At 44.3% G+C, this 23736-nt stretch overlaps 3 protein-coding genes across 4 annotated transcripts; 1 reads left to right on the top strand and 2 right to left on the bottom strand.

The window, feature by feature from the left end:
* Positions 1-1097: 1097 nt before the first annotated feature.
* Positions 1098-3085, bottom strand: LOC119021594 (nuclear factor 7, ovary-like). The gene is made up of 2 exons (XM_037101983.1): positions 2955-3085; positions 1098-2846 (listed from the first exon to the last, which is right to left on the bottom strand). The coding sequence occupies exon 2, from the start codon at positions 2827-2829 to the stop codon at positions 1450-1452; it is 1380 nt and encodes a 459-aa protein (XP_036957878.1). The 5' UTR covers positions 2830-2846; positions 2955-3085; the 3' UTR covers positions 1098-1449.
* A 1571-nt stretch (positions 3086-4656) lies between these two features.
* On the bottom strand, positions 4657-8378 carry LOC119021593 (nuclear factor 7, brain-like). Its single transcript, XM_037101982.1, has 2 exons — positions 7973-8378; positions 4657-6595 (listed from the first exon to the last, which is right to left on the bottom strand). The coding sequence occupies exon 2, from the start codon at positions 6576-6578 to the stop codon at positions 5190-5192; it is 1389 nt and encodes a 462-aa protein (XP_036957877.1). The 5' UTR covers positions 6579-6595; positions 7973-8378; the 3' UTR covers positions 4657-5189.
* Positions 8379-14592: 6214 nt separating this feature from the next.
* gdf5 (growth differentiation factor 5) lies at positions 14593-23533 on the top strand. 2 transcript variants are annotated; one of them, XM_037101527.1, is made up of 3 exons: positions 14593-15892; positions 20423-21393; positions 23512-23533. In XM_037101527.1, the coding sequence occupies exons 1-2, from the start codon at positions 15037-15039 to the stop codon at positions 21382-21384; spliced, it is 1818 nt and encodes a 605-aa protein (XP_036957422.1). In that variant the 5' UTR covers positions 14593-15036; the 3' UTR covers positions 21385-21393; positions 23512-23533. The 2 variants fall into 2 exon arrangements, with proteins under 2 accessions (XP_036957422.1, XP_036957421.1); XM_037101526.1 differs by lacking the exon at positions 23512-23533 and having other exon boundaries at positions 20423-22725.
* Positions 23534-23736: the final 203 nt, after the last annotated feature.

The following is a 23736-nucleotide window of genomic DNA, read 5'->3' as shown; positions in this document are numbered from 1 at the left end:
GCAGAGTGAATGCTGAAAGCTACAATCACTGAAAAAACAAACAGAAAATGTGCAAGTGTGAAATAAATTTCATCAGACTGCACTGACAAAAAACCTGGAAGCTTAAATGTAAAACTGGCCGATCCGATCACCTGACGACGCTACGAGGGGAAATAAATTGATATAAAAGCCAGAATCTAAATTTTAAAACAGTCAAAATTGAAACACATCAACTGAAAAGAAGAAACACTTTGTAATAATATACACAGAAACCAAACAGAAAAGGCTTTTGTCTAAACAGATGAAATAGTGATGGGAACAGCAGTTCTTTTTACTCTACTCAATCTCCAGAATCTGTTCATTAAAATGATTTGTTCAAAAGATTTGTTCACTGAATCCTTCAGTGCTCTCCAACTCCTTGAATTGATAAACAGCCAAACGATCCGTCATTCAGTTCATGATTCAGCTCTGAGGTTCACGTTCATTTACTAAGGGACGGTGCGTTCATGGACTATAGTACAGTATAGGTGAAGGTGTCCTCTGTGCACAGTAAAATCACTTAACATGATGCTACACAGATGTTAGCAACACAGCGCTAATTTTAGCAGTACGGTTACTGAACGTGAGTGACGGCGCAAACGTGATTCACGACCTTCTGAGGATATCAATCACTCATGATTTGCGTCGCTGAGAATCACGTTTGCGAGTGAGTCCCTGCCCGCACGCTGGCTGCGTCGTTCGCTGAAGATTCACGAGTGAGTTGTGGCAGTTCCGCGGCTGAGCTCAACTGAACTGAGAAAGGAACTAATCAGTTCATGAAGTGATTCTGTTCAGTTCATTCACTCAAAAGATTTGTTTGTTCGAACGATACGCTCATGACCGACACAACACTAAGATGAAAGTGTTGCTAAAAAAAGGACAATATTTGAAATGAATTGATAGAAATGGCTGAACTTTTTAATCTAAGGAAGCTAAACTGTAATGTTGTCAAAGCTCATCTCAGTATTTTATTAAAAGGTTCCTGTTTGATAGTAAGAATTTGTTTATGATCTGATGTTTAAATTGTGTTTGAGATGTGAAACATTGTGAGGGAAACTCAGAAAATATTAACCTATTCATCAAGTGATTCTTTTTTCTTTATTTGGATCCATCAGCTCCCAAAGAGTGATCATCTGTAATCATGCGATGCTCATGAGTTAAAACAAAATAAAAAAAACATTTTTAAATGACACACTTTTGACAGGCTAAAAGACCCAAACATACAAAGAATGAAATTATAGGTGAAATAAGTTTACACCTAAAAAAGTTGACAACGCAAACAAAGACTGTCAGTTGAACTAAAAGAAAAGAAACAACAGGAACAGATGTTTGGAGAAATGAAGCAGAAGGAGGAGCACGTGAAGCTTAACAGGTCCGATTCAGTGACTTCGGTTTAAGAAATAAACGTAAATATAAGCATCATCTTTATCTCTACCTGCTCTGCTCCACTGTCACACACACCTTCAGTGGTAATATCTTTAGGTTATTCATACTGTAAATGTGTGGAAACATCCTCTCAGTGAAAGTGTGTGTGAAGGTGTGTATGTGTGTGTTCGTGTCAGGATCAGAGAACGACAGCTTCCCTCTGTCACAGTCCAGAATCAGTCTGATCCTCTGGGGCTTCTTCTGAACTACGAGAACAGTGTCTGGAGGTGATGGTGAGTGTGCTGTGTATTTACCATTGTTTAACTGAATACCTCTGAATCCAGACCATATGTTACCCTTCCTGTTTACAGACTCTGCACACACACCCAGTAACCAGAAGGTACTGTCTCCAACCTCGACATCCCAGCTGTGAGTCCCTGAGTTAAAGCCCTCAGAGCCCAGGACAGAATAGACGTTAACAACCCTCTCTGGATTATCAGGAAGCTTCTGTTTCTCTCCTCCTCTCACACTGCTCAGATCTTCAGACAGGATGAGTTTTAGCCCAGCAGTGTTTGGGTCCAGAACCACAGGAGTGTAGGAGACCATGTCCTTCATCTTGTTCCAGATGTTGAAGCTCAGGTTGCCCAGGTGTTTGGCCTGGTCTATCAGAGCTCCTGAGGGCAGCTGTGGATCCTCCAGCAGGGGGCGCTGCTGGACTCTTTCCACTGCAGCCTTGTAGTTGTGCAGGAATGAGACGTCTTTCGCTCTCAGCTGCTCCTCTGTGGCTCTGACTGTGTGTGAAAGAGCTGCTATCTCTCTGCTCAGAGCCTCCATCTTCTCCTTCATCATCCGAGTCTTCTGCTCCTCTTCCTCCCTCAGTGCAGCCATCCTGGCCTCCTCTTCCTCTGCTAGAAACTGGTGCAGCTTCTTAAACTGATCCTTAATCTGCCTCTCTGTGTGTCGGGCCTGGACCTTCATGTATTCTGCTGTCTGACTGAGCTTTACTTTAACTTGTTCAAAAATCTTTAACTTCTCCTTTAAGGTTGGCAGAGTTTCTCCAAGCTTCCTCTTGTGTTGTTGTGCAGCTTCACTGATGGGTCTGAATCTGTGGTTGGTGTGTTGTTCTGAGTCTCTGCAGACGAGACACACCGGCTGCTGATGGTCCAGACAGAAGAGTTTGAGTTTCTCAGAGTGCAGACTACAGAAGTCACCTGAAACTCTCTGGTCTCTGAAGGCTTCACACAGGTTCTTTAAAACCAGACTAACAGGTGGTTGTTCCTTTGAAGATCTTCTCTTACAAACTGGACACTCCTGTGATTGTTTCTCTCTCCACCAGCACTGCAGACAGTCTTTACAGAAGCTGTGGCTACAGGACAGAACAACAGGCTCTCTGAAGACGTCCTGACAGACCAGACAGCTGAGATCCTCCTCTGATCTGGAAGCCATTTTGTCTCTGAGTGAAACTGAAATCACAGCAAACAGAAAGTCAAGTCAGTCTCGTCTCTGCTCACTCCTCTAATAACAACACTGAAATTTACTTTCACTTTGAGTTGTGTTCCAGTCAAACTCACCTTCAGTGTGTGAGTGTCTGCGGGGTGAAGAAGGCTGAACTCACTCAGAAGACGCTCTTCTTGTCTGACTTTGGTCTGATGGTGAAGTTGATCGTCTCTGTCTGTGTGTCTCTCTGTAATGAGGAAGAGGAACAGATTGTTTCCTGGTTTGTTCACAGGTGAGTGTGTTGAGGGGCGGAGCTCTGTCAGACGTCTTCTGTTAAAGGAAACCTGTGTAGTTTTGGAGAAGAATTTAAAATCCAAATGTGCTTATTTACAATATTAATGAGTTATACAAACTCTGAAATATGTATTTTCTCCATAAGTGAATAAACAAGCTGTTCTCAGAGGAAGAAAAGGTCCCATAACACTGGTTGAAGCTGGAAAGGTGGCAGGGTCCGCCACATATAAACATAGTGAAACAGTATGAAACTGTGTTGTCCTTTTAGGTCACTTTGTTTATTCAGTGAAGATCTTTGTGTTCTGATTAACATTTCTTCCATAAAACTTCAGAGTGCTCCTTTAAATGTTGTTGCTTCACAGCTAACACACAGACGTGTTTCAGTTGAACATACAGATTTATTGCTGGATGTTGTTGTGGTTTATTGTCCTCCTCAACCACCATAGAATTGTGTAGAAGTGGACATGTGATCCAACACGCTCAGTCTGCCAAAAGGCCACAGACGCTCCAGACGTTGGTGTGTGAGTGTGTCAGAGCTGTATGGAGAGCTGCTGTGATCCACTGTGGCAGGACTGAAGAAATACAGAGGTCATGCCTCTCCACCCCACCCCGACACCTCCACTGCTGAACCTGCATTTTAAACATTTTTACAGGAACAGTAATTACTTGGGAAATAATGTCAGAGCCAAGACATGGATGGGAATTGAACTTACACTAAACAGAAGATAAATCACAAGGCTGGTGTTGAAATAACTCTTCTCAGTTCAGTTTCTCACAGCATTGAAATCTTCATTGTCAAACACATTGATCAGAGGAGCATTCTGGAGTCAGGACCGCTGTTTACCTGAACTGCTGTTGACTAACACCTTGTTTTCACTGTTTTATACTTAAAAACGTTTACGTACAGAAGCAGGTATTAAACATTCAGATGAAACATGACAGCCAATACAATACAATATCTAACATACAAAACCTGATACATACATGATTCATACACTGATAGCAGAAGCTGCCATGTGAGGTGCCAACCTGCTCATCAGGAGCGATTTGGGGTTCTTATAGCCTCCCACCGACCGAGCCGGTTAACTTCCTGTTTAGTGCTGAGCTAACTAGAATGAAGATAAAATAATTCAGTCGTGCGGCTCTTCTAGACTTTCCAAATGTTGTTGGACGGAATGGCTCAAACTCTGACAGTTAAACGAGTCATTCATCGGACGTTGTGATGCTCAAAAACACGTTTACCGTTTTACAGCTCCTTCTTTCACAATGTTAGCTTATGGGAAAAAGTCATTTTTGGCCGCAGTGCATCATGGGATGATGTAATTACAATATGGCCACTAAGAAAAGTGGCTTCAAAGCCCGGCACTGTTCCTCAATAATAATAATAATAATGATCATAATCATAATAATGCAGATTGTTACATGTTTTCCCAAACATCATGTCTTGATACGTGTTCCTACATGTCAGCCTGTGTTTCTGTCCGTTCTCTTCTGCTGCGTCGTCAGTACAGAGAATCACACTGTAAATGATGAAGAATGATATGATGCATTTCCAGACTTTTAGAAACTTTATTCCACTCTTTCCAGAACTAACAGAATGAATTAGGTCTGATACAGATGGACTTAATAAGATGAATCATGACAACCATGAAGAGGCAATATTTTATGTTGATGAAAAACATGATATGAAATCACCACCATTATCATGTTTTGATTCTAATATCCACAAACTATAATCTAGACTTTAAAATAACCTGTCTTGGATCTTGGCCACTCAAACATTTTTGATCAGAAGTTGATGATTTCACGCTTCATATTTTTTATAATGACTGAGGCCTTTGTGTATAGAAATACTGTGTAATTGTTGCATAATTAATTCCAATGTCCTGGTCGTGTTAATCAAATAAAATTACAGATCCATGTTTTGTCACATCTGAAATTAAGATACAAAAACAAAACAAATAATGAAATAATAGCTGAAATTAAGATAAAGATGATAAAGATGACAGCAGGAGCAGCAGGTAAATTCAGCAGCTTTTCTCATTAAGAAAAAAACACAAAAGTCATGTTTATTTCTACCTGCTCTGTTCCACTGTCACACACACCTTCAGTGGTAATATCTTCAGGTTATCTACACTGCGAATGCACGGAAACATCTTCTCAGTGAAAGTGTGTGTGAAGGTGTGTATGTGTGTGTTAGTGTCAGCGTCAGAGAACGACAGCTTTCCTCTGTCACAGTCCAGAATCACTCTGATCCTCTGGAGCTTCTTCTGAACTACAAGAACAGTGTCTGGAGTTAACGGTGCACATGCTGTGTATTTACCACTGTATAACTCAACATGCCAGAATCCAGACCATACATAACCCTTCCTCTGGTCAGACTCTGCACACACACCCAGTGACCAGAAGGTACTGTCTCCAACCTCGACCTCCCAGCTGTGAGTCCCTGAGTTAAAGCCCTCAGAGCCCAGGACAGAGTAGAGGTTAACAAACCTCTCTGGATTATCAGGAAGCTTCTGTTTCTCTCCTCCTCTCACACTGCTCAGATCTTCAGACAGGATGAGTTTTAGCCCAGCAGTGTTTGGGTCCAGAACCACAAGAGTGTAGGAGACCATGTCCTTCATCTTGTTCCAGATGTTGAAGCTCAGGTTGCCCAGGTGTTTGGCCTGGTCTATCAGAGCTCCTGAGGGCAGCTGTGGATCCTCCAGCAGGAGGCGCTGCTGGACTCTTTCCACTGCAGCCTTGTAGTTGTGCAGGAATGAGACGTCTTCAGCTCTCAGCTGCTCCTCTGTGGCTCTGACTGTGTGTGAAAGAGCTGCTATCTCTCTGCTCAGAGCCTCCATCTTCTCCTTCATCATCTGACTCTTCTGCTCCTCTTCCCCCCTCAGTGCAGCCATCCTGGCCTCCTCTTCCTCTGCTAGAAACTGGTGCAGCTTCTTAAACTGATCCTTAATCTGCCTCTCTGTGTGTCGGGCCTGGACCTTCATGTATTCTGCTGTCTGATCGAGCTTCACTGTAACTTGTTCAAATACCTTTAACTCCCCCTTTAAGGTCGGCAGAGTTTCTTCAAGTTTCTTCTTGTGTTGTCGTGCAGCTTCATTGATGGGTCTGACTGTGTGGTTGGTGTGTTGTTCTGAGTCTCTGCAGACGAGACACACCGGCTGCTGATGGTCCAGACAGAAGAGCTGGAGTTTCTCAGAGTGCAGACTGCAGAGACCATCTGAAACTCTCTGGTCTCTCTCTAACAAGAAGGCTTCACACAGGTTCTTTAAGACCAGACTAACAGGTGGTTGTCTCGTTGAAGACACTGTCCTACAAACTGGACACTCCTGTGATTGTTTCTCTCTCCACCAGCTCTGCAGACAGACTTTACAGAAGCTGTGGCTACAGGACAGAACAACAGGAACTCTGAAGACATCTCGACAGACTGGACAGTAGAGATGCTCCTCTGATCTGGAAGCCATTTTGTCTCTGAGTGAAGCTGAAAAGAAAACAGCAGACAGAAAGAACTTTCATTGTTTGTTATTTTTTTAATACAGTGTCTTTGCAGACACGCAAGGAAACTTTAAAATGACACATTTCTTACATTTTTATACATTTTGTCAGCACCACAGAAACACTGTAGGTTATATGTGCAGCTTTGCTTTTGTGGACTTGCTTTGTGTTTTTGACTGCTAAATGATATTTTATCATTTATTTAAAATCTGACCTGCTGAATCTCAGGCACACGGGTGCAACCAATGAAAATCTAGCGTGTCTTTTGACAGATTTGTCAGAGTATATGTGACCACAATGTTCACCCCCCTGAGCCTGCCGACTTGGGGCCCGTCCACATGGAAACACTTTTATGTGTAAATGCACATGTTGTGCATCATTTTGGCCGATCTTCCACATGGATCTTGTAAACGCACTTTTTTGAAAGCTGGTCTCAGGGTGGAAAAATTAGAAAAGCTGTCCTCGTGTTCTTATGTGGACAGCGAATCTGCGTACTTTGCGTATCGATGACGCCATCACCCCGCGACGCCTCATAACAACAGGACTACATGCTTGTGTTGGTGCTGCCGAAGATATTGAGTTTATCAGAATTATTAAGGGAAAAAATTCTGCTCCTTTGCCACTACGCTAAGCAAAAAAGGACTATGGACAAGCGACTAGCCACTTTTCGTCTTCTTGTTGTGTTCGGTTTCTCCTTCTACTGTCTGTTTGTATGCAGTGAACAAGATTTATGCACATGCTCCGTTTCTTCTCCTCCGTTTTCGGTGAATTTCAAGCACCACCCATTGGCCTGGAATATGAACAGCGTGTTGTGTCGTTTACAATGGATAGCAAATATTCTTGAAACGACATCAAGGAAGACGGGGGGCAGATTGTTTTGGTAGGTTTGAACATGGCCTTAAAGACAGCGGCTCCAAACTTTACAAAAGTTCTTCATTACTCCTCCTTTTTTAATTTACTTTTCACACGCTGCACATTAATATTGCTTTATTTTGTATACATTTCTTTTAACATTGTGGGCATTCTGTAGACAGGAAAGTAACATTTGTAGGCAGAAACAGCGGCATCGTATAATAATTATTTTATTTGCCTCGCAACTGCATCTTAATCTATGAACAAATCAGAAACGTCTTCCTGAATTAGCTCTCCAACATCCTAAAACTGGGAAGAATCGAGGCTTTAATACGGAGGTCAAAAATAAAACTAACTTCATCGGGGTCCCTGTTCACACAGATTCAAGTTACGGCATGTTAGCCACAATTACCAACCCTTAACAACAGTAAAGAACAAAGCCCTTCATGTTTAAAGCCATGGCGGACTGTAACCTGACACGTGAATAAACACAAAGGAAGAAACAAATTACCTGAATGTGGTTTTAGCGCGGATTCTTGAAGCAGGTCGCTGTTGATGCTATTTACTCTGCAGGGCACCGGAACGTTTGAACAACATGGCGTCCGGCGCGGAAACACCTCTAAACTACGGCGTCCTGCAGAGGACAAAAAACTCCCGGGAACAGCGCCACACTCTGAAGCTAGTTTTCATAGCGGCCACACGGTGTAATTACAACGTCCCATGATGCACTGCGGCCCCAAAAGACTTTTTCCATAAGCTAACATTGTGTAAGAAACGTCTGTAAAACCGTGGATACGTGTTTTTGAACGCCACAACGTCCGATAGATGACTGGACTCAATGTCAGAATAAAGCAATTCGCCCAGAACAATAGTGTGAAGTCTAGCAGAGTAAAAGTCTTATTTTGTTTCCAACCTTGTTAGCTAAGCGCTAACCCGGAACTATCCGGCTCGTTTGGCTGACGTCGCTAGTTCGTGCGCTCCAAGGGCCGCACAACACGGAGGCTCCGGGTATTTTCCCGGACCATAGGTTGAACATTTTTGGCTTCAGGACAATGGATAGACCAAGCCTCATTGAAGTGGGTCGAGGTTTTACGCAAATTTTCGTAGTAGCCTAAACCGTACAGCCTTTCCAAATAGCCTCTGCTTTGGTCGGACCACAGAGCGTGCGCACTAGAGACTTCCGCCGACCTAGCCGGCCAACTTCCGGTTTGGCGCCTCGCTAACTAGACTGAAGATAACATAATTTTATCGTGATGCTCTTCTAGACTTTCCAAATGTTATTGGAGCTTATGGACAACATCATGAGAGTGAAACGAGTCATGTCTCGGAAGTTGTTACGGTTAAAAACACGTATCCACCGTTTTACAGCCCCTTCTTTCACAGTGTTAATTTACGGGAAAAAGTACTTTTGGGCTGCAGTGCATCATGGGATGAAGTAATGACAGTATGGCCAAGCTGGCTTCAGAGTCTGGCGTTAATCCGCCATATAAATAATAATAATAATAATAATAATAATAATGATAATAATAATAATAATAATAATAATAATAATAATAATAATAATAATAATAATGTTCCCTTAATGTTACATGTTTCCTCAAACATCACGTCTTGATACGTGTTCCTACATGTCAGCGTGTTTCTGTCCGTTCTCTTCTGCTGCGTTGTCAGTACAAAGAATCACACTGTAAATGATGAAGAATGACACGATGCATTTCCAGACTTTTAGAAACTTTATTCCACTCATTCCAGAAATAAAAAATGAATTTAAGTCTGATACAGATGGACTTAATAAGATGAATCATGACAACCATGAAGAGACAATATTTTATTATGTTGATGAAAAACATGATATGAAATCACCACCATTATCATGTTTTGATTCTAATATCTGCAAACTATAATCTAGACTTTAAAATAAAGTGTCTTGGATTTTGGCCACTCAAACACGCAGTAATTCATAAATACATTATTGTTTTATTCCTTTGATGAAAAGTTGATGGTTTCAAGCTGGTGTTGATGATTTATAATGACTGAGATCTTTGTGTATTGACAGATAACTTTAATAATCCCTGAGAAGAAATTATGTATAATTGTTGCATATTTAATTCTGATGTCCTAGTCATGTTAATGAACTAAAAGAACAGATCCATTGTAGATTCACATTTTGATGTTTGGTCAAATATTTGAAATTAAGTAACAACAAAACAAAATCAAACCAAATAATGAAATAATAGCTGAAATTAAAATAAAGGCATTTTTAAAGAAAGATTACAGCAGGAGCAGCATGTGCAACCTCACAGGTAAAATTCAGTGAACACAAAAGTCATGTTTATCTCCACCTGCTCTGTTCCAGTGTCACACACACCTTCAGTGGTAATATCTTCAGTTTAACCCCACCATAAATGTGTGGAAACATCCTCTCAGTGAAAGTGTGTGTGAAGGTGTGTATGTGTGTGTCAGTGTCAGGATCAGAGAACAACAGCTTCCCTCTGTCACAGTCCAGAATCACTCTGATCCTCTGGAGCTTCTTCTGAACTACGACATTAGTGGATGGAGTGGATGGTGAGTGTGCTGTGTATTTACCATTGTTTAACTGAATATACCAGAATCTAGACCACATGTAACCCTTCCTCTGGACAGACTCTGCAGACACACCAAGTGCCCAGTATGTACTGTCTCCAACCTCGACCTCCCAGCTGTGAGTCCCTGAGTTAAAGCCCTCAGAGCCCAGGACAGAGTAGAGGTTAACAAACCTCTCTGGATTATCAGGAAGCTGCTGATTCACTCCTCCTCTCACACTGCTCAGATCTTCAGACAGGCTCAGCTTTGGATGAGCAGTGTTTGGGTCCAGAACCACAGGAGTGTAGGAGACCATGTCCTTCATCTTGTTCCAGATGTTGAAGCTCAGGTTGCCCAGGTGTTTGGCCTGGTCTATCAGAGCTCCTGAGGGCAGCTGTGGATCCTCCAGCAGGGGGCGCTGCTGGACTCTTTCCACTGCAGCCTTGTAGTTGTGCAGGAATGAGACGTCTTCAGCTCTCAGCTGCTCCTCTGTGGCTCTGACTGTGTGTGAAAGAGCTGCTCTCTGTCTGCTCAGAGCCTCCATCTTCTCCTTCATCATCTGACTCTTCTGCTCCTCTTCCTCCCTCAGTGCAGCCATCCTGGCCTCCTCTTCCTCTGCTAGAAACTGGTGCAGCTTCTTAAACTGATCCTTAATCTGCCTCTCTGTGTGTCGGGCCTGGACCTTCATGTATTCTGCTGCCTGATCAAACTTCACTTTAACTTCTTCTAAAACCTTTAACTCCTTCTTTAAAGGCTTCACAGTTTCTTCAAGTTTCTTCTTGTGTTGTCGTGCAGCTCCATTGATGGGTCTGAATCTGTGGTTGGTGTGTTGTTCTGAGTCTCTGCAGACGAGACACACCGGCTGCTGATGGTCCAGACAGAAGAGTTTGAGTTTCTCAGAGTGCAGACTGCAGAGATCCTCCTCTGATCTGGAAGCCATTTTGTCTCTGAGTGAAGCTGAAAACACAACAGACAGAAAGTACAGGTAATAATTTCTCTTCAAATTTCCAATCCAACCTACAGAGATTTCCGATCCATGAGCATGTCTGTACTTTAACGTTGTCTACTGAAATTACTCCACAAGTGATTCCAGCCAGCTAGTCTGCTAGCCAGCTGCAAACTGTGGAATGGATTTCCTGAACGAGGGTGTGGCTCAATGAGGCACAGAGTTATGAGACACGTCCCGTCCAGGAAATCCGTTCCACAGCTTGCAGCCAGTTAGCAGGCTAGCACTGAGCAGCGCTGTGGCTAGCCAACATGTCCGCTGTGTGGAATTATTTTTCACTGGAAACTAAGCAAAGGAAGACAGCAAAATGCAATGTTTGTAAAGCCCTTTTTCAGAGAGGCGGAAGCTCCCTAGTGAGGTACAACACCACTAATGCAATTAAACATTTTAAAAAGCACCATGTGAAAGAGCACGAGGAATTTTTAGCGAGGGGGGCAGAAAGACGAAGGGAGTCGTCAGGAATCACTTCATTCCAAAAGCAAGGTAAACTCCCAGAAGATAACTTGAAAGCTAAAGGGATAACCGAGAAGTTGCTCGATTTTATCATACTCGATGACCAACCATTATCAGTGGTGGAAAACATGGGATTTGGCTGATTGAACACTTGCAGCCACGGTATAGCTTAGCATCCAGGAGATACTTATTAGAGACTGCACAACCTGAACTATACAACCGAGTGTCAACCAAGTTAGCTGAGCTTTACTGCGGATATTTGGATTTCAGATATCTGCCCACCGATAAGCCTCACAGTGAGCTGGGTTGACTCAGACACACATGGCCTCTGTAGTTCGGTGCTTCAAGTAAAAAAAAGTGCAGGAGTTCACACAAGAAGAGCCAGTTTACTTCATCTGTGCTGATCAGATGAAGCAGCCTGTTGTGTTTTAGATGTGTCTACTTGATTTGCATCAAGGATTTGTATTAACATGACAGGTACTTTTTGTTTTTTGGATTTTAATAAATATTGACAATCAATTTGAAACACATACAGTTGCATATTTGTTTTCAGGATGGGATTTCTATTGTTAACAGGATTACCTGTTTTTCTGACTTCCTTTTCTGACCTTATACTTTCATCAAGTTGCCTTTTGGGACATACATACATACATACATATCACACTTACCTGTAGAGAGGAGTTTATAACAATAATGATAATAATAAAGCAAACAGAGCTCTGGTATTGGAATAGGATCGGATCAGAAGTGAAAAAATGTGGATCAGTGCATCCCTAACTGAAATTTACTTTGAGTTGTGTTCCAGTCAAACTCACCTTCAGTGTGTGAGTGTCTGCAGGGTGAAGAAGTGTTGTTGAGGGTAGTTTTTCTCTCTTATAGCTGAACTCACTCAGAAGACGCTCTTCTTGTTGAGGGTGAAGTTGATCATCTCTGTCTGTGCATCTGTCTGTAATGAGGAAGAGGAACAGACTGTGTGCAGCTCTGTCAGCAGCTTCTGTTAAAAGTTATTTGTTTTACAGGTGTCACAGATGTGTTTCGGTCCAAAGTGCCAATTGATTGCTCAGCATTAATAATTAAAATGTTCCAAAGTACTCTGAATATGGTGAAGGAGTTATCTGATGCAGTCATATGGATTATTATTTTTGGAGGTAGAATACAATGCAAGTGTTGCCACTGAACGGCCTCCATGAAATAATGTGTGTAGGGGGAAAACATCAGGAAACCAGGACGCCGCAGGAGCCGAGTCCACCGGCCCGGGTACTCCGTCTTCAGTGCCACTCTGGAGGATCTGAACCATTGTGGCCTTTTCTTTTCCTCATTAAAGCACAACAAGTCGTCTCTCCACCTTCCACTTTGTTTTCACGTGACCTTTGTGTAGCTAGACCTTGAACTCCATTCAAAGTCCCAGTCGATGCTTTGACTTGTGGTTCCTGTTTCAGCCACAATGATCTGCATATAAAATAAGTCAACTAGAAAATTAGAAAAACTAAATCAAACAGCATAGAGGTGCCACACTGAGCCTCGTTACTGCCTCTCACAACCTTCCGTTCATCATTCACGTCCTCACTCTGAGCTGCACAGTGATCGAGACGGAAAAAGGAAAGTTGAGAGAGTCATAAAGAGAAAGGCTGCACCAGAACACCAGCTCCTGTTACAAACCACCAGAGACCCTCATCGACTGCCAACATCTCCAGATCTGAACCCCGGCTCTTCTGGCTGCTAATTATTCCTCGAGCTTATAGTCTTAATTTATGACACCAAGCTGGCGCTCTGCGCGGCAACATAAATTAAACTGGCAAAGAGATTTAGAATCAAAACCAAGTCCCCTCGTCCTGCAGCGAAGGAGGAAAATTAAAAAAGTGGAGAAACGTGGATGTTCACAGACTCTCATTTATTTCTCTAGAAAAAAGAAAAATCTGTGTTATTTATTTATGTTTATTTATTTTCTAAGACCGAACAGATGAAAAAAAAAAAAAGATTGCTTACATTCACGCCACAGCGCCCTCCAGTGGCTGAATCCTGACTGGTGTCCATCAGGAGTGAAGGAGGACGTCATGTGGTCCACTGGGAGACGAGGTTACCATGACAACAGCCTCTGACTCTTAATGAAGCGGATGTTCTGAATATTTAAGTTAATGTTCTCAACTTATTTTGAGGGAGCATACTTTTTCTTCCTTGAGGAAATATTAACTTTCATCACAACACTGAGTATGATTTGTAAATGTGTGTGTTGTTTGTATTTGATCCATTAACGGTTGAATTATATTTATTTTATAAACTTTGTGGACTGAGTTACAGATGAATAAAACTGGGTAAAGATAACTCAGTATGGGTCATTACGATTACTGACGACGTGTTTCCATGAAGCATTTTGAAGAATATCACACTACAAATGTATGAAAACGACAAAATAAAAATTTAAAAAATCACAAAAACGTTTGTACGCTCGCTCGAGGTGGTTTTAATTCTTTCTGTGAATCAGACATGCAAGAACAATTACAACTTGACCTGTGGAGAGTAACTCCTGAAGATGCTGCTTTACATAGCAGAGTTCATTCGTTTTCAATTTTAAGCAAACTTCAAAAAGTTTTGGTAAAATTCCCTCGACAGTTTATGGAAACAAGTTATTTTTTTCCTGTCACAACTTTATTTATCTCTCACCTTTTTGTTTGGAGAAAAGTAGAAGTGTAGAAAATAAACGGCTCACTTTTAACTTTAAATGACATAATGCAACGTTTTTCTTTTTTTCTTTGGTGTGTGTGTGTGTGTGTGTGTGTGTGTGTGTGTGTGTGTGTTTGAGGGGTTGCTGGTGTGCTTTGTGCCACATTGTGTTTCAGCTGCACTGAGTGACTCACTGGTGGAAAGAGGGGAGGAAGATTTGACAAGAAATATTGCTGTTAAATGAGTTTGGACAGCATGACATCACGCGGTAATTAAAACAGCGCGCTGGAATTCCGTTTCCAATTCCTGCGCTCAGGTTTGCTGGAGGATTTCTTGGAGCACCTGCAGGTTGGTGTGTGAGCGAAATATTTTCACTGGACGGAGTTCAAACTCTGAAGGGAAAGAGAGGAAAGAAAAAAACACACACGGAGGCAGCGGCATTACGCCATTCTTGCCTCTCTTGGAAAAAAAGTGGGATTTAAAGAAGTTTGTTAGGAGATATCCAGCAGAACCGAGCCGGAGCGTTTTACTGCGAGTCTCAGCCTTCTCTCGGATTTGCGCTCTGGACAGGATCTCTGCAGCACTATGGTTCTGACACAGGACGGATGGGAGGATAAGGCTCTGCAGGGTTTGTTTCTTCATCTTATACAGCTCAGCTTCAGTCCACATCTCTGCGCTCACAGCCCCGCATGTGTCCACAGCCCGCTGCACACCGGAGAGCCGCTCGTCATTCTCCTCAGCGCCGGCGGAGCGCAGAAGCAGCTCAGAGGATGAGAGACTGGGAGCGAACCGGACCGTTCTCTCTTCTGCTTCTAACCCAACAGCTCAATTAACTCTGAACACACTGCGCTTTATTACGATGACGGCCTGGCAGAAGGCACAAGGGCTTTAGGATGAAAGTTGTGAAGCGTCTTTCTCTTCTGCTCAGCTGCTGGACTCTCATTTACCTGGACCCCGTCCTCGGCTCACTCAGCCGAACCCGACCGACCGAGCGTCACCACCAGCGGCTTGGAGAGGCAGCGGAGCACGCGGCAGGCGGCGGGCAGGGAGAGCAAATCCACCGGCGGACCGGCGAAGGAAACGGCGGGTCGGCACCAGCTGCGGGCCGGCAGGCGGTGACCGGTCCTGGGACGTGGAAACCGTCACCGGGGAGTCCGGCGAGGATTACTCGGATCCGCGCAGGACCGCCGCTCATCAAAGGCGAGACGACTGTAATTAAAAGTAAAATCACAGCTGCGTCCTCATCCACGGCACCGCGCACCGGAGCCGTGCCGGTGAACCGCGCTCAGCTGCAGCAGCAGCACCGGGACAGAGCGGTCAGTTTGGGGCGCAGAGAGGCTGCGCGCTCCTGGCTGCCCGGCGGGGACGGGAAGGCTCCCGCCGCTTTAAGCGCACATGCAGCGGGGAGAGGAGTCGGGCCTGCAGCTGTCGGAGGCGGGAGGGGAGGCTCGCCGGGGAAACCTTCCGGGAAAGCTGCTTCTAGAGCCGGTGCTGCTGCTCCGGTGCGCACCGCGTCTCCGCAAAGAGCCGCCGGTGCGCACAAACAGCAGCAGAGCGCCGCGCCGGCGGCGCAGCGGGGCGCCAGCAGCAAGAGCCCGAAAGTGAGCGACCACAAACAGCCGCTGGTTACTCCTCACGACTACATGCTGTCTCTGTACTGGTCTCTGTCCTCCGGGGACCTGAACAGCAGCGCGCTGCATGAAGCGGGTCTGGCCAACACCATCACCAGCTTCGTGGATAGAGGACAAGGTAAACACACCTGTGTGACGAGGCTCCTGTCTCTGAACCACACAAGAGAGTTTCATTATGAAGAAAATGTGACGTTTATTCTCTTAGTTGGAACAAAACCTCATTCCTTTAGCTCCAGAACTTAAAGGAGCAGTCTGTAGTTTTACAGAAGAAGACAGAGATCCTCATTGGCTGAGAAACAAACTGAATAATCAAACTATTTTTATTTTTATGACTGAATAAATTACACAAACAAATTGATGTTAAAGGAAAACACAGTTTATACCGTTTAACTTTGTTATATGTACCCTGCCAATATTATAAATATTAAATATAAAAAATATTAAATCAAGAAATATTTTAAAGTTGCGATATGTTAGAATTTCAAAACATCAACAAATTGACTAAAACTATCAACAGAACGTGAAGAAATAAAAAGTTCTGACGGTTTTTGTGTGTTTATGAGATGTTAGTTAGCATGTTAGCCAGCTAGCCTCAGGCCCGAAAACATCTTTCTCCCAGCAGTCCATCTATCTAGGTGATGATAATCACTGAAACTCCCTGTGGTGGTCCTGGTATCTGCACGGCTAACTGAGCTAACAGGCTAACAGGAGCTCCTTTTCAGTGTCCCTGCTTCACTGGTGACGACCTGACGGGGACGTTTAGAGAAGTTCTTTTGGTTCAGATTTAATTTTCATAAAATCTAACTTCAGCTCGCAACAAAAACTAAAGGCTGGATATGAACTTCTGGTGTTAAACTCAATAGTCTGAACGACACCTGAACTCTACCAGGTGAGCTGTTATCCAGCCTTCTGCTCGATGAAGGTTCTGAGGGCAGCAGGCCGAGCTTCAGACCGGAGGTTTGAATCCAGCCTGTAGCGTTTCCCGTCTTCTTCAGACGCCTGTGACTGAAGTTGAAAAATGTCTAATTACACTTTGTAATAACTTGGTGTCACATGGACTCTGGCGCTCTACGTCTCTACTTATAGCACCTTTCCAGTTCTCCTTTAACTTTAAAATATCACACATTTGGAATATCACTGTGACATAAGGACATAAATGGACTCTACTGCGGTCCATCATGTCTCCACCGCCTGTCTCCAGTCTGTGGACACCTGAAGCAGCTCACCGTCTGATTATTGTTTCTCGGGTCATTATTGCGAACATGATCCGCAGCAGAGTGTCAGTGGTGCTGATGAGGGAGAGACTGCAGGTCAGACAGCAGCCTGGAGGTTAGCGGAGGAGGGCGGCGCTGGAAACGACATCTGGAGGGGAACGATGGGAAAAGAGACGACTGTTACTCATAAGTGTGCTGGAGCTGACATCAAAGCTGCAGGAAGCTGAGAGAGACGTCACGCTTCCAAATATCACCACAGCGTGTTTGTTAAAGGAGCAGTTCAACAGTTTGGGGAGACGCTTGTTAGCTTTTCCTGCAGAGAGTTGGAGAAGAAGAATGATGCAAAAATATGTCTTTGTTAAATCCAGACTGAACTGAAGTGTAAAGAGCACCGTGATGATTTTAAATGGCAGGTTTTGTGCACATTTATCAAGATGTGCAGAGTTGTACAGCTCATGATGTTCATATTTTGTGAATGCGAAGCTAAGCAGCATGTTGAACTATCCCTTTAAGGTCCTCAGTCCGTCTTCTTACTGTTGTAGAAGTTTTAGTTATTTAACACGACAGATTTTTGAATTTGTGTGTTTTATGGTTTGAAGTGAGACGGAGTGTTTTCGAGGCTAACGTTAGCTAGCACGCTGCTGTCGTCAGACACTTAACGTCTCACATCCAGCTCTCAAAGACTCGTTCTGCTTTTGTTTGTACTCTCACTGTGACTCGTTACTACAGCACGTCATGTTGTTTACGTCTGCTTCCCCATGAGATCTTGTGTGAGCTCAGCTTCCATGAAGTCAGACCCCTGAGGCCCCGCCCCCCGCTGTCTGCTCAAAACTGACTCAGATTAAATGTGTCACGTCCTCAAGTCCTCAGCAACAAACCTGCCAAGTGTGAAGTAGATCGGCCCGAACAGTTCTGGATCCGACAGACAGACAGACAGACAGACAGACAGACAGACAGACAGACAGATATCTTGCTTTATATTTAGATGTTGGGTTGTTTGCTCATCGTTTGTGCAATGAAACATCACCTGATGAAAAACATCAGTTGAGTTTTAAGATGAACTTTATGTTTCCAGGAGCTTTAAGCATTGGATCCTGTGTGTGTGTGTGTGTGTGTGTGTGTGTGTGTGTGTGTGTGTGTGTGTGTGTGTGTGTGTGTGTGTTTCCAGCCATCTGGTCTGTCAGTGATCTACGGCCTCAGGAGGGTAAATAAACACTCCTCTGGGCCGCGGTCGGCTCGGCCGCCCTGTGTAATGTTATCTTAACGGTGTAAAACTGTTTGAAACAATGTTTAAATGACCACAGTTTAATATTCTTAGCCCGGCTAAAGGTTTACACTGAAAGCACTTAATGTACTTTTAATTTGCGCTTTATTTGTTTAGTGTGTCCTCAGCAAATCGCTGGTGACCTCCTCCGCATGCTGGAGGTGTAACTGATGGCCTGACACCTCAACTCGCCTCCCTTCTCTTTCTTTCTTTCTTTCTTTCTTTCTTTCTTTAGCACCCTCCAAGGACAGGCGCGGTCATGATTAACAAACTGTGTTTAATCCACCCAAACGGACCCGTGACAACCGGGTTAAAGACAGACAAATAAATAAGGAATCCAGTAACTGAGTTTATGTTGAACAGTCAGGTTACTACACAGCACACGTCGGTGTACGAAGCTTGTTTTTAAGTTATTAATTCTCTTGGAAAACATTTCCTGCACCTAAAAATGACATAAATATTCCCTATTTGTTCTTTTCTTTTCTTCTTGATCTCTTAGCGTGTTTATTATTCAGATTTCCTGCTGTTTTGTGGCTCAGCAGCTGTTTGTTTCATTAACTCCAGGAGGAGCAGCAGAGCGGCGCTGATCCGATATTACAAATATAAAAATACCAACAGCTAAAAGTGCCAATGAGACAATTTCTTTCTTTTCTTTCTCTCCTGACATGGCTTCATTGACACGATGTACATATTTCCAATACAAGCGTGCAGAAGCTAAATACTCAATAAAAACACATCATAGCAAATTCTGCAGCAAATGAGCAGATTATAAAAAAACTGTCATCTGGCAAGAAATATGACAGAAAATCATGTCAAATAGCTGTCAATCATTATCACTCAGTTTACAACAGCGACATGTATACATTTTTCAAAGTTGGAGGAGGCGGAGCTCTGATTCAGTGACGTGGCTGAATAAAATGTTTAAAATCAAAAACTGATGAAAACGTGAAGGTCTGAAAGTCAAATCAAATCAGGGATTCATCACCTGTAACTTTAAAAAACAAGATGACGACGTAGTTTCACTTTGACTTTACAGCCGACGGAGAGTCTGACTGAACTGACGTCCTGTAAACACTTCCTGTTTTAAAACCCTCAGTTTGAGCTTTAATCAGATCTTCCACATAGAAGGGCCAGGGTGTGTGTGTGTGTGTGTGTTTGTGTGTGTGTGTGTGTGTGTGTGGTTTGTTTCCTCTACAGCAGATGCTGGTTATCCGTCCGTCGGTGGTGAATCGCTGCAGGTCCGTACTAACAGGCCTGTTTACAGTCCGATGTGGTCTCCCTGTCTGGTTCTAATGTACTTTTCAATGCAAGCTAAAGTCCTGGATGGGGAGGCGGGGGGATGACGTGAGAAGAAGTGCTGCTGCTGCTGGTGTGTGTGTGTGTGTGTGTGTGTGTGTGTGTGTGTGTGTGTGTAATTCATTGCTGGATCTCATTTGGACACGGAGGTTCGCTGGTTTCCCTCACTGACGACCAAAGAAAACACTACACACACACCAAACGCCCCATTCCTGATGTTTCTGCGTGTGTGTGTGACGACTGTGTGTGTGTGTGTGTGTGTGTGTGTGTGTGTGTGTGTGTGTGTGTGTGTGTGTGTGTGTGAGTGTGTGACGACTGTGTGCGTGTGTGTGTGAGACGACTGTGTGTGTGTGTGTGTGACTATAAAACAAGTTATAATCCTGTTATAAATTACCCGAGGTGATGACAGTGATCCAGTTTGGGGATATTGTGGTTAAAGAAAAACACATTTTATTCTGATATTTGCGTTTTATAAATTGTACAAGTTATTAGATGTTGTGTTATTAGAATTAGAAACGTTGATGTTAATAAGTTAATGAAATGGTTTTAGGACATTTTGTGGTGCGAGGTCCAGCAGCCTCTCTACAGTCAGTGTTTAATTTGGTTTCTGATTTTACGAGAAGCACCTGAATGCAACATGAAGTGCGCAGACAGAAGTGCGTCTGCATTCACAGGACAAGACGTAGAAACTGATCGATGACAGGATGATATGAATCCATATCAGATCATTCAAATAACGATTGACATGAGATGGAAAACTGATTTATTAAACTCAAACCACCTGAACTCTTTATGTGTCCACAACTCATGTGTGTCATGAATGTTTCTCTCTGTCAGTCTGGACTCATGTTTGTGTCTTCGTGTCTTCTCACAGACGAGCGCGGCCCTCAGCTGAGACGACAGCGGTATCACTTCAACGTCAGCTCTCTGGAACGAGACGGACTCCTGGGGGCCGAGCTGCGCATCCTGAGGAAGCGTCTGTCGGACCCTCGCAGAGTCTCGATGGGACCGTCGGCCGCTGACGGAGGAGGAGGAGGCTCGTCCCCGTGCCTGAAGCTGTACACCTGTGCGTCAGGTAAACAACAGGCTGTCCTGCTCCAGATGAAGACCCTGGAGGATCTGCTGGGTGGAGGCGGATTCGCCAGCAAGTGGGAAGTGTTTGATATTTGGAAAGCCTTCAAAGGCGCCAAAACCCAGCAGAACCAGCAGCTTTGCTTTGAACTGGAGGCCCTGGAGCACAGAGGCGGCCGCCCCCTGGACCTGCGCCTGCTGGGGTTCGCCCGACCCGGCAGGACCAACAAGGAAAAGGCCTTCCTCCTGGCGTTCGGTAAAAGCAAGAAGCGCGACCTTTTCTACAACGAGATCAAAGCGCGGTCGGGCCACGACAACAAAACTGTCTACGAGTATCTGTTCACCCAGCGACGGATGCGGCGAGCTCCCGCCGCAAGAGGCGCTAAAAAAACTCTGCAGCCGCCGCCGCAGTCCCTCCCCCAACATCAGCTGGTGAAGACCCAGACGAGGCCGCGGTGTCACCGGAGACGACTCCATGTGAACTTCAAGGAGATGGGCTGGGACGACTGGATCATCGCGCCGCTGGAGTACGAGGCTTTTCACTGCGATGGCGTCTGCGACTTCCCCATCCGCTCGCACCTCGAGCCGACCAACCACGCCATCATACAGACCCTGATGAACTCCATGGACCCGGAGTCGACGCCGCCGACCTGCTGCGTCCCGACACGACTCAGTCCAATCAGCATTCTGTACATCGACTCAGCCAATAACGTCGTCTACAAGCAGTACGAGGACATGGTGGTGGAGTCGTGTGGCTGCAGGTAGCAAAGAAAGGTGAGACTTAGAGGCTGTTCTGACCCGGTACCGACATCCTGAGTGATCCGATCACAGGTGGACAGCTCTGAGTACAGGTGTGAACAAACCCAAGACACACTGAGGACGTATCTGAGATCTGATCACTCGGACCACATTCAGAGGTGGTCTGGGCTGCATACTCCACTGACACAAGAAGAATTGTAACTCAGGTATCACATCACCAGACTCCCTTCACAAATCAACTCATTTTAAGTGTTGTTGAGTAAGAAGAGACTTTATAAACGTTGTGAAACACAAAATCTGACAGAATCTAAATCACTGGTGCCTTCTTGTCAATTCAGCATTAAATGCAAAACATAAAATAAACCATTAACTCAACATCACCAGACTCCCTTAACAAATCACCTAAGTTTAGGACTTGTTAGCTAGAATAAAACTTTATAAATATTGTGAAACTGTGTCTCTGACAGATTCTGAATCATTGTGTCCTTGTTGTAAATTCAGCATTAAACCAGAAGCTGAAGTTGTTTGGCTCCTTGTAAAAAGTGTCAGTTTGTGGCAGCATGTCTGTACCAGCCTGTCTGCTTCTGTGTCTAAAGTGCTAAAGTGACATCACATCACAGGTGCTCACTCAGACGCAGGTAAACGTCAGCTGTGATTTGACAGACTGAGATCTTGTCCCGGTGTGATCGGATCACTCAGGTACAGATGTTGACACCAGGTCTGACTGAGAGCGAGACAGATGAAGAAGGAACGTTTGTTTGTTAATATTACAATCAAATCTAAAACTGGAAGACGGACGCTGTTAAACTGTGTGACTGAACTCAGCGCTCTGCTGCAGACATTATTCTTCACGCTCCAGTGGACTGTCAGACTGCATACCAGAGACAGTTAAAGACTAAACAGAGGAGGAGAAGCTGATGGAGGTGATGTAATGTTGGTGTTGGTGCTGATCAGCAGGACGCTTCAGGAAGACGACAGAAAGGAAACAGAGTCCTGACTGAACAAACACTCTCTCACGTACATCTGATCTGCTTTTCTTCTCGCTCTTCAGATTTGTATCTGTGTCCTGATTGGTGTAAAAAGTTTGTGTGTAACAGAAATGCTATTGAACATTAGTGAATTATACTCTAAATGCCCTTTTGTCCAGCACTTATCTGCCACCGTGCCTTCGCCCCCTCAGACGTACAGTGAAGAGTAATCTGCCTGATCCGAGACTGTTTTTATGAAGCATGTAAAGAATTTGTGATGTATAAATACAGGCCAGTGATGGAGTGCTGATCTGACCCGCTCCACATGTGGGAAAGTTGCATAAACTACTCTTCAATAAAAAATGTCTAATTGACTGAGCTCCAAACTGCTATCAGTGTGAACCTCTGCCCCCCGGGCTCTGTAGACTAAACTATCAGAGGAATTTAAGATTTTCAGGAGCCAAATCGCAGATTTAACCCGGCTGAACGTGGTTCTGTGGTCCGTTTCACACACTGCTGCAGGACAGGAGAGGAGGGCGAGTTCAGAGGAAATCAGAAGGCTTTTCTTTCTTGATTAGCTTCCTAATTAAATAAGTTAATGTTTGTCATGTAAGTTTCTGCAAACCACAGATACGGATCATCAAAAGGTCTGTTTGCTCCCGTCGGTTCGAGTCAAACCCTCATCTGCATCGTCCTCCGAGCAGGCAGCTGTGACGCTCTGCGGCCTCCCGTCAAACAAGCGTGTTGCGATGGCGAGACTCAGATCTGTGCAGGAGACGAGACAGAAGCATGTTTCTAAAAGCCTCCGTGAGTTCGGCTCTCAGGACTTTTGTGGTTTCTGACTGAAGCTCTTCAGTTTCTCTCCTGCGTCTCTGTTTGTTCTTTAAATATCTGCTTCATAATAAAACCATTTAAATAACTAAATAACGGAGGACGTTAATTGCAAAGAATTTAGGCACTGATGATGTCGTGAGTATTGCAGTTCTATGAAAAGTATCATGAAACGAAACTTTGCTAAATGAGCAATAAACACTGGTTTTCTTTTAAAAACCGACTTTACTTTAAATGTGTAGTTGACGACACGCAGCCGCTAACTCTTCCACTGTTCACGTCACAACGCCCCTGTGGTCGAATCATCGCCCCCCTCACGTTTTGTCTGTTTCAGACATCTCACTGCTGCAGTCGCGACCCGGCGACCCGTTCTGTTCAGCAGGCGCACCTGTCTGCCTGCCCCTTGTAAAGCTCCTCACCCATTGGATGAATCCATCTGCGCCGAGCGAGCGGCTTGTTTCTCTTGGAGACGGAGTGATGTAAGCATTTCCTTTAATCAGAGCTGAGGCATGCCAGTGTTGCTGGACTGACAGGCTGAGCAGGACTCCAGTTAAACAAC

Source organism: Acanthopagrus latus, chromosome 6 (assembly GCF_904848185.1).
Source record: "Acanthopagrus latus isolate v.2019 chromosome 6, fAcaLat1.1, whole genome shotgun sequence".
Lineage (NCBI taxonomy): Eukaryota > Metazoa > Chordata > Actinopteri > Spariformes > Sparidae > Acanthopagrus > Acanthopagrus latus.
The sequence above is the reverse complement of the archived record's forward strand: the minus strand, read 5'-3'. Positions and strand labels throughout refer to the sequence as shown.